General features: G+C 34.4%; 1 protein-coding gene and 1 long non-coding RNA gene across 2 annotated transcripts in view; one reads left to right on the top strand and one right to left on the bottom strand.

Annotated features, from left to right (window-relative positions):
• The window catches only part of LOC102585037 (uncharacterized), a 7752-nt gene extending 4653 nt beyond the window's left edge, over positions 1-3099 (bottom strand). The window contains exons 1-2 of the long non-coding RNA XR_368818.2: positions 3020-3099; positions 2664-2666 (exon numbers count right to left, since the gene is read on the bottom strand). This is a non-coding gene — a long non-coding RNA (uncharacterized lncRNA). The remainder of the gene's footprint in view (positions 1-2663; positions 2667-3019) is intronic.
• A 1380-nt stretch (positions 3100-4479) lies between these two features.
• On the top strand, positions 4480-7230 carry LOC102584722 (protein SRC2 homolog; the record flags this gene model as incomplete). Its single annotated transcript, XM_015304618.1, has 6 exons — positions 4480-4600; positions 4690-4816; positions 4932-5003; positions 6320-6365; positions 6460-6778; positions 6864-7230. Coding segments are annotated over 6 exons (711 nt in total), but the record flags the coding sequence as incomplete, so codon positions are not given.
• Positions 7231-10234: the final 3004 nt, after the last annotated feature.

Below are 10234 nucleotides of genomic sequence, written 5' to 3'. Positions count from 1 at the left end.
AGAGGGAGGTCGCGAAACCAAGACTGCTAGACTGATGGCCTAAGGAGTGGGTCGACATAAGGTTCATCCCGAGAGGGTGAGCTCTAGTCCCATATCCTAACACTCAGCTCGAGAGAGTGAGTGGGGTAAGGCGTAGGCTGGTCTTCATGCGGCAAATGGGTGTCTGAGAGGAACGCATTTGAAATGGGTTAAGTTGCCCGAGAGGGAACTTATTTCCATTTAAAGCTTAGCCTAGTCACTATTATCTTGCAAATTTCCTATCGAAAGCATGTACCCAACGATTTATCTCAACTTGTGTTGTTGTCATACGCCAAGAACCTTTCCCCATACTTGATTTTCTTGTTAATTTTCGCTATTTTTAACTTACTTGTGACAAAACCCCCATTTGATATTTGACACTTTCGTGTCACCCCCTTTAATTAACTATATTTTTGTTCATTAATATATTTAGCTCCGACTAGTTAGAGCACAATTTTATTTTTATATTAATTTTTAAAACCACTCTGTTGGGACGACCCCAACCCTTAGTTTGGGTTATTATACTATTGCACGATCGTAGACACTTGAATTGGAAATTGTATCATTGATTACGGCAAACATCAATGGTCACCATAAGAACGGTGTTGTGAAATTTGTGGCAGTACACAAACTTAATTAAGAGTTTTGGAAGAACTAATTTGTAACTATCCAGAAATGAAAATAGTTCATAATATTGAGGTTGTAATAAGTCTCAAAAAAAACTTTTTAAGCTTCGGAGGAATTGAAAAAAATTTATTATATTGAGACTGTAAATTATTGTAAGTTAAATATCTTCAGATTACTACAATCAAAGTGGGTTATGAATATTTACACAAAAGGCTACCCCCATTTCTCTTGTTTGTTGTATACAAATATAGGCATGATGATGAAATCGCATGCAAAAGTAAACTAGAAGTTTACTAGATTAAATATCAGTTGGCATAACCGGTTGACCATTTCGGTTCAAATATGATGCAAAAGAATTGAGAATTCATGTGGTTATATGTTAAAGAAATAAAAGATTCTTCAAGAATTCTTATGTGTTGCTTGTTATCATGATAAAATGATCCTTGTACCAGCTAAGGTTGGGATTGTATCCCCTGAAATTATTTGGAACAGATAAAAAGGTGAATATGGTTCCATTCACCTATCATGTGAACCGCTTACTATTGTGATTTAATAGATGCATCTATGGTATGGTCACATGTGCATTTGTATCAACTTACAAATTGGTTTTGTAAAGTTGTTTGCTCAAATTGTTAAATTAAGAGCACAGTTCAAAACAATAAAATTATGTTGATAATACTGGTTGGTTTAGCAGAAATTGTTTGCCTCCAATTATAACTAGACCATTGATTATGAGAACAAATCTCTCAAATAATTTTTATTATGAGATGAGTTTATTTAACGTGTGTGCATCAAGCTAACAAGGTTCTCCCATCACAATTGGTTTAGGGTCAGGAGCCAAAAATTTCCATCTAAAAATTTGATTTGTGCACATATGATTTTATTGCTCCACCACGCACAAAGATGGATCCCCAAATGAGGTTGGGGGTAAATGTTAGATCTCCTAATATTAGGGGGAGATATGTTTAGCAGTTGAAAATTATGTGTGGGGTGAATTATCTAGATCATCGTTAAAAAATGTGAACTTGAAGTTCAAGAGATAATTCATTTGAAAAATGTTGCAAATAATTTGCCAGATGTATTTGCTGACCCAATATTTTAATTAAGCTGCAAATGCTCCAATAAATAGTTCTTGAAGGACAGAGTCTATGGTGTGCCAGAAGCGTGATAGGCCAATCGATTCCAAACGTAAAACTCCTTGAGGAAGGAGAGGAACAAATTATCAAAATGGTCATGATAATGAGGTAAGTATTTTGAAAGAGCACTATGACATAACATTTCATGAAACCTTGGCAAAGATTCAGGTACATGAAAATGCTGAAAAATGAAGAGATCTCGATAAGTTATGTCATATTGGAATCGATATCAAAATGACCCGACGATATCTTTGATATGAAGTAGCACTCAATGCTATAAATGGTTACGAGAATCTTAAATTCGAATCTGTCATATAGTGTGGACAGATAAATGATTGGCACTATTCAAGCATATTTTGTTTCACTTAGAAAAGTGATGTTTTTGATCTTATAGTTCATGGATCAAAATATAATGTCAGTGTGGTACAAATGAATCATTGTGCGAAAGTATAACCGTAAGATATACAATGCGGTTTGTGAATCAGGGTATAAAGGGTTTTCACAAAATCCTGACATTATTAAATTGAGATATATTCTCCAGTGGTGGATGCAATGAGACTTGTTTCAGTCTAGCAATAGATGAAATACTTGAATATGCATTATGAATGATTATTATGTCTAACTAGACGATGAATGTTATATGAAAATCCTTGAAGGATTTAAAAAATCTTAAAGCAATTCCATAGAGTACCCAATGATTTTAAGACTGCTTATCACAGAGAAAAAATCTTTTGATCTCATGAAAATGATTTAAAATGCCATGTATTAGTGCAATTGGTGCACTTACAGATTGCTGATTATGCAAATTCTAGAAGATTATTTGATATACATAACGAAAGTTATGTGAAAGGATTATCATATTATCATTCAAGTTATGACAACAAACTAACAAAGCAAGTGACTCAATACATAGAAGACATGTGGTTTCTTTCAGAATAAAAGACGAGCTTCAATAAAATTGAAATGATCAATCCCTGAGTCAGAAATAATTTGATTATGTAGTTGTATAATATTTATTGAATCTGCATAAATCTCGATCGCAAATGGACTATTATTTACATATGGAGACACAACATTATCTTGGAAATTCAAAGAATCAAACATTGGTAACCACTTCTTCAAATCATACAGAAATAATATTGATCTATGAAGTAAGTCGGGACTGTATTCGGTTGGAATCATGATCTATCATATTTAGAAATATGTGATTTTCCTTTGGCAAAGGATATTCCAGCCACCAGAGGCGGATCTATTAAGGCATGTGGGGGTGCCACGCCACCCCCGAACTTCGACGGAAACTCTATATATACATAGGTATATATATATAATAGTTATATTTATATAAAGCGAGCCACCCACAGAACAAAATTGGCTTGTGGTGCCACGGTAGGAGGACAACTTTAGAAGGCTGATGTTGCGGGTTCGAATCTCATTTGTACCTATTTTTTTGAGAAAGACATTGTTTTAAGAAAAAGGAAATTGCTGCACACGTTCTTTTAAGAAAAAATAGAGAACTAAAATTAATTTATATTGAAAAGACGAATAATTTAATCAAATATAAAATTAATTTAATCGATAAGTCTATTTGGCACCCACGGAGTCTAAATCCTGGATCCGCCACTGCCAGCCACCATATACGAAAATAATATATAACTCAATTGAAGGGAGGATACAATCAAAGGAGATCGGACAAAACATATTACACCAAAAGTTTTTTCACACATGATCTTCAACAAAATGGTGAGATAGACGTTCAAAGACACATTCAAGTGATAATCTTGTAAACTTATTCACTAAGGATTGCCAACATCAATATTTGAGAAGTTGTGATATAAGATTGGAATGCATCGTCTCCGAGATATCAAGTAAAGTTTTTATCGGAGGGAGAAAAATACGCATTGTACTCTTTTCCTTAATCATGGTTTTATCCCAATTGGATTTTCCTAGTAAGGTTTTTAATGAGGCAACACACAAAGCGTATTAAAAGATGTGTGTAATCTTTTTCCTTCACTAGGATTTTTTCCCACAGGGTTTTTTCCAAGTAAGGTTTTAACGAGACATATTATCTATGGACATCCAAGGGGGAGTGTTATAAAATATTATAGTGTGGATGTCCATTACACCAATAAGTTACTCTCACCCATTATCTCCATTACTTTCCTCCATTATGAATATAATCATAACTTCCATAACTTCCAACTTTAAAACTATTATTCTAGTAACCTTTCACTTCCATAACCTCCTCCATTATATTCATGTTAATGTCATGTTTATGATTAACCTTTTGTATGCCTCTATGTTACACTATAAATAGAGGTATAAGAGTTCATATTGTATACACTTGAAGACTTGAAATAATAATGAAAACTCTCATCTCTTGTCTCCCTATTTGTATTGCTTTCATCTTCTCTATTTCTTGTCTTATTTTGCTTTAGTTTTACAACACATATAATTTTTTTTAATTAACTTGGTTTTTCTTTTTATATGTCAAAGAAATGAACAGAAAACCTCCTATTGGTTGATTTGTTCTCACAAAATAAAAGCATTCCTTATTTTTTCTCTCTGCTAATTTGAAACCCAAATTCCTCCTCATCATCGTCTTTCCTTTGTCTTCTTCTTCTACTTCCAGGTATGAACTTCATTCAACTATAGCAAAAATACTGAGATTTTGTGAATTACTTTTCATTATTTGCTTTGAATTCTCATTTTTGTAGTTGTTGCTTGTAATAAATTGAAGGATACTGAATGGATTTCAAGGCAAGATCCGTATGTTTGCCTTGAATACGGCAGTTTTAAATTCCGTACTCGTACATGTACATGTACAAATTTAAGGATACTGAATGGTTTTATATCTGTTTACTTACATTTTTGGTGAATTTTGATGAGATTCATGCTTTTGTTCTGCTAGATGGCGGAAAAAACCCTACGTTTCAAGAGAAATTTGTGTTTTCACTCATTGAAGGGTTGCGAGAGATCAACGTTGTTGTGTGGAAAAGCAATACTGTTAATTCAGATGATTTGATAGGGAGCGGAAAGTAAATCTCAATTTGTTTTCTCTTGACTAATTTGGAATTGTTGTTTAGTTGATTGAATGATCTATTTAGTTTGTTAGTTAAGTGTTAATCCTTAAATTACTTAATTTAATTCTAGGTTTCAACTACAGAAGGTTCTCTCACAGGGATTTGATGATACTGCTTGGCCACTTCAGACGAAGAAGGGCAGGTAAATTGATAAAAGCAACTTCTACATTGTTCATTTCTAGATGAATTTGCTATGGTCTTTCTTTTACGGCGAGAATTGTGTTTATGGTCCTTCTTAGTTTGAATTTGTGTCTTTTGTTGCTTGTTTCTTTGACAAAATCTTCTACATTGTGCTTCTGCTCTTTCATGTGACATTAATATGATAATTTGTTGTAATTTGTTCCACCAGGTCTTGGAACGTATGGTTATGATGTGATTCTTTACATTCATCACTAAAGTTCTTCATTTCATCATTATTGATCAACATAGACTTGTCTATAACTAGCCATCAACTTACTTCCGGACAGTGATGCAGGTGGAAGTTAGGCTTTTATAAGCTATCTGTATTCTGCACAAGTGTTGAAATTTTTTTTATTCAACTTTCTACCCATTAATTGTCTACTTCTGGTTGTCCAAGCGGAGTCATGGATTAGCTCTTTCTACAAAGAGCCTTATAGACCTTTAGGCATACTAGACACAATTGGGACACATGTTGGCTTCAAGTTGGGTGAAGAATTAGGGGCAGTTGAGGTTCAATATACTAGATTTGAGGCGAGGAATTTCTGTTATTGATTACCTTGCAGGATATAAGTTGAGTCAACAAGATGTGTAATTTGTTTTCTCATATAAAAGGTATTTAGTCAGCACACAAGTACTAATACTGGTGGATTCATGGGGCTATAAAGATTTTTTCTTGATAGTATTTGTGAAGTCATTGGAGACGAATGAAGAGAGCAGCTTTTTCAAAACTTGTGTATTCCTAATGTGAATTAAAATATATTTTGGCATGTGTATGTTTTTTTATAAGGAAAGGAATAAGAAGAAACATCGTGTCTTTATTCTTCTTATAGGAAAAAACAGAAGATAACCAGAAAGTGTTTTATGTTTAGATCTTATGTCTTTCTTTTCTTGATGACTGAAAAATTGCTCTACTTTGACCTCACCTGTCAGGGACCTCAATGTTTCACTTCTGTTTTATTGTAAGCGTTACACTTAGTTTAAGTATCAAGGGGTGTATACACAAATTCTATTTCAAATCTAGGAAAGAATCTCATGTATTTCTAGGGAACTCAAGGATGCCTTGTGTCATGAACAAAAACATTAATAGATTTGTCTGTACATATCTCTACAGTTAATAATGTTAATTTGTTAATTTGAACTGTGTGAACCTAAGTTTATAACAAAGTAGTTTTGTGAAATTGTGTTGGCTCTTTTGCTCTGGATGTTGTGGGTAGGGTTGTAATGAATGAAATCACATTGTGTAACAGAAGTACTTTGGCTTGTATATTTCTTTTACAGGCATGCAGGAGAAGTTCAACTAATAATGCACTATGCAAATGCCAATGTAAGTGCCGCCGTCTTTTCTTAGAATTTCTTCCTTGCTCTCCACCCCAAAAATGATTTAATGTCTTTAACACGAATTTCTCTTTTACTTCCAGAAGCCAGCAGCAAGCCATGCTCAATCAGGCCCTCCATATGTAACACCAACTCCTGGATCATATCCATATTCAGTAGCTCCACCACATGTAGCTTCTCACCCAACACCTTCTGGCTATCCAGCACCATTTCCTTATTCCACAACCCCGCCTCCTTCAGCATTTTATCCAGCTTCTCCTTATCCCACAGTCCCATCCCCTCCAGCAGCATATCATCCAGCATCTCATTATCCCACTCAATCGGCTGCTTATCCTTCACCTTACTCATCACCTACATATCCGCCTCAGCCTTATCCACCACAGGGTTACTCCTATCCTCCAGGTAAATATTCTTGTAAGATGTGAATTTCCTACTCTCCCCTGGCATGCCAATTAGGGTTAACTATATACTTTTGTTGTCTTTCCAGGTCAATACCCTCCACGATCGCATTGATGCTATGTTCTTAAATGCTTGGACAAGGATTGTGCACAAACAAGTACTTGCTGAGTTTTCATTTATTAGTGTGGTCTCATATCCTTGTCTGGTATTGAAATTTAGGACTTCTCCATGACATGTTTGTGATTGCTATGCTGAAACTGTTTAATATTTGTAGAATCTGGAAATTATTCAAACAAAGCTTATGTTTTGTGCCCGTACTATATAGGAGTATCCCCAAGCGAAATGTACAAAAATTTTCTGTCAGATAGGCTCCACCGGCTTTTGTATGTGCCTCATAGCCAAATGTGGAATCACATGATGATCATTCTTTTTTACATGGAACACTTTAGATTGTACTTTTGTGATTTTTACATCCTGTTAGAATTGTTGATATGCCAGCCTTCTGTAAGTTGAACAAAACATTTATATTTTTGGGAATCTTGCCTCTTGGCCACTGAATTTGAATTAATCAAATAAGGTTTTAGCTTTCTTAATATTCTGTTGGGAAGTAATTTTCTTAGTAGTTTGATCGGTCGAGAATACCTTCAAATGCTATGAGTTTCTCTTGGATGCTGGTAAAAGTACTTCTGCCTGATGAGTACTATTTTTGCCATTCTCAACTTCTATTTTACTTCGAGCAACAATGTATCAAAAATTAAGTGCACAAAGAAATAAGATAAGGACTCGAGTACCAACACATTGTTATATCACTAGTAGAAGCCTAATTAAACTTGGTTCATAAGTTGGTTATTTTACCAACGACGGTCAACTCATCATTGATACTAGGAAAGGAACCTAGAATTACTACGCACCTAAGAAGAGAGGACTCCTCTCAAATACAAAGTATCTAGAGAATCATAAATAAGAGACTCTCCCTTATAAAATTAAAAAAGGAGAATCTACTAGAAATAAGACATGTTCAAAGAAGCTATCACTTAACACAAGAACTAGCCTAGATGAAAAGGATCAAGTATCAAAAGGTGGTACATATGTATTTCCAACAAAGCTTGGAAATGGATTAAGTGTGACTAAATCAACCTTATGTTTGATAGCGACCATGTTATACTTCTTAACCGGAGATGTAATTTGAGCGCATTAGTAATTTAGTTGATCGATGGTTTCAATCAATACTTATAAGACATTATTATTTTAAGTATAAAATTCTTCTCTTTTTCCACCATGTAAGCCTCTTGATGACGATAGAAAGATCTTCTAATCATCTTTAGATGGATCTCTTGTTTAGTGAGAATAATATGACATACTTCTCCAATTTTGCAAGGATCGGCTTCGTGGATTGTCTGCTAGATTTGTCCTTAAAAGACTATTCATTGAATCACGATCGCTCACATTAAGCACAATAAAACTAGTAAAATGAGTAGGCAAGTTACTCAATGTTCAATAACAGTAATTAAAGAACAAATAAATAAAAGCAATGTTGGAAATATTTGAGTTCTTGAAAAAAAACACAATTAGTAGCCGAAATTAATGTATAATATGTACGAGTGATTGAAACTTAATGTATATTTCCTATTTCATATGGGAAGTTAAAGTTCATTATATTTGGGGAGTTCAATAAGTTGTATTACTTTTGATTTTATTTTTTGCTTTTAAATTTATTGGTTGATACTTGAAACATAAAATAAAAGTTCAAAGGCACTGACAAAATATAATATTATATCATGAACATACTTTAGGTTGAGAATTTTTTTCCTATTTTGTTTCTATACCAAAATAAAATGAGCCCAATACAATTGGAACTTGACAAACTACCTCAGTCACAAAAGTGATGTACTCTAAGAAGACAATATCCCATTCTTGTTTTGGTCTTTAGGAACTATGTTACCATTACAAGAAGGTGCCCAAGTTTCTGCACAACTATCCATAAAACCCAACACATGTTCTAGGCGGAGTCATAAAATCGAAGTCAAAAGAACTACTTTTATTTTATTTCCTTTTCCAAGCCACTCTTCTTCTGTTTTTCCCCTCAGATGGTGTATCAGCATCACCGTTAATATTTGTTTTGCCTTCTTATGGTTGCCACCTATTTTTAGGAAATAATCCACCTCATTTTTTAACCTGAATTGACCCCCGGGCATCAACTCAATATAGTATCTATCAATAATTTATGTAGTGGCTCTTGTGGTACGAACTTTTATTCCAATCCTCCAATTTTCTGGCAACCACTTTGAGCTATCTAGATTCACCTGACGCATATGCGTAATCTTCCTCTAAAGTTGCAACTTACTCAAAGTTACATCAGACACTTTTCCTTCGGTGGGTACATCACCTTTGTTTGGTATGGTGTTCTCTACCCTAACATCCAACAAAACATCAATGTAGGTTCCCGACGGCAACAATGAGTCTGAAGGTGTATCATCATTGCATAAGTCCTCCCTGGTAACAATTATTGGTGGGATAGAGGAAGCATCGGCGTCGACCTTAGTCATCAGAGGAAGCTTTGAAAGAGTCAATGTGGAGAAAAAGTCCATTATTAATTTTTCAAAATAATGAACTTATTCTCCACATTGACTCTTTCAAAGCTTCCTCTAATGACTAAGGCCGATTTCGTTGTCTCTTCCATCCCTTCGATAATTCTTACTAACGACGACTTCTGCAATTATGGTATACCTTCAGACCCGTTGTTGCCGTCAGGAACCTACATTGATGTTGAGTTGGATGTTAGGATAGAGACAACCACACTAAACAAAGATGATGTATTTTATGAAAGAAAGGTGTCTGATGTAACTCTGAGTAAGTTGCAGATTCAGAGAAAAATTGCGCCTATGTGTCGGGTGAATCTAGATAGGCTGAAGTGGTTGCTCGAGAATTAGAGGTTTGAAACAAATGTTTGTAGCACTTGAGCCACTACATGAATTGTTGATAGATGGTGTTGAAGTTTGCTTTTAGTTATTGCAGTAACTTTTAGCAAAATATGTTATTTAGTTTGAATAAATTTGAATTTTAGTTAGTTTGTTTATGTTGTTGAGATATTTTAGGTTGTTTAAATTTTAAATTATGCAGATGATGTGTTTTATGTTGGCTATTTAATGCCCCTCAATGCTTAACAAAATCATTGAAAGCTATTGAAAGTCATTTCAATCCATTGAGAGGCATTTTCAATTTTTTGTGCTGCCCCATCTTTTTAAAAAACACCAACAGTGGTATCAAGAGCTTCATTGATCTTAAGGGATCTGTGAAATCCTCCAAAGAACTACCATACATTTTAAACCCGTAAGGGCTACCTTTTTAACCCATTAGAGCTACCCATTTTAACCTATCAAGGCTACCTTTTCAAGCCGTGTTTTTTTCAACACAAAGACTTTTCTAATTCAATTTTTAACCAAAAATAATGGCAAGCAG

The sequence above is a fragment of the Solanum tuberosum genome, unplaced genomic scaffold (genome assembly GCF_000226075.1).
Source record: "Solanum tuberosum cultivar DM 1-3 516 R44 unplaced genomic scaffold, SolTub_3.0 scf00564, whole genome shotgun sequence".
Classification (NCBI taxonomy): domain Eukaryota; kingdom Viridiplantae; phylum Streptophyta; class Magnoliopsida; order Solanales; family Solanaceae; genus Solanum; species Solanum tuberosum.
This window is presented reverse-complemented; position numbering and strand designations above follow the sequence as displayed.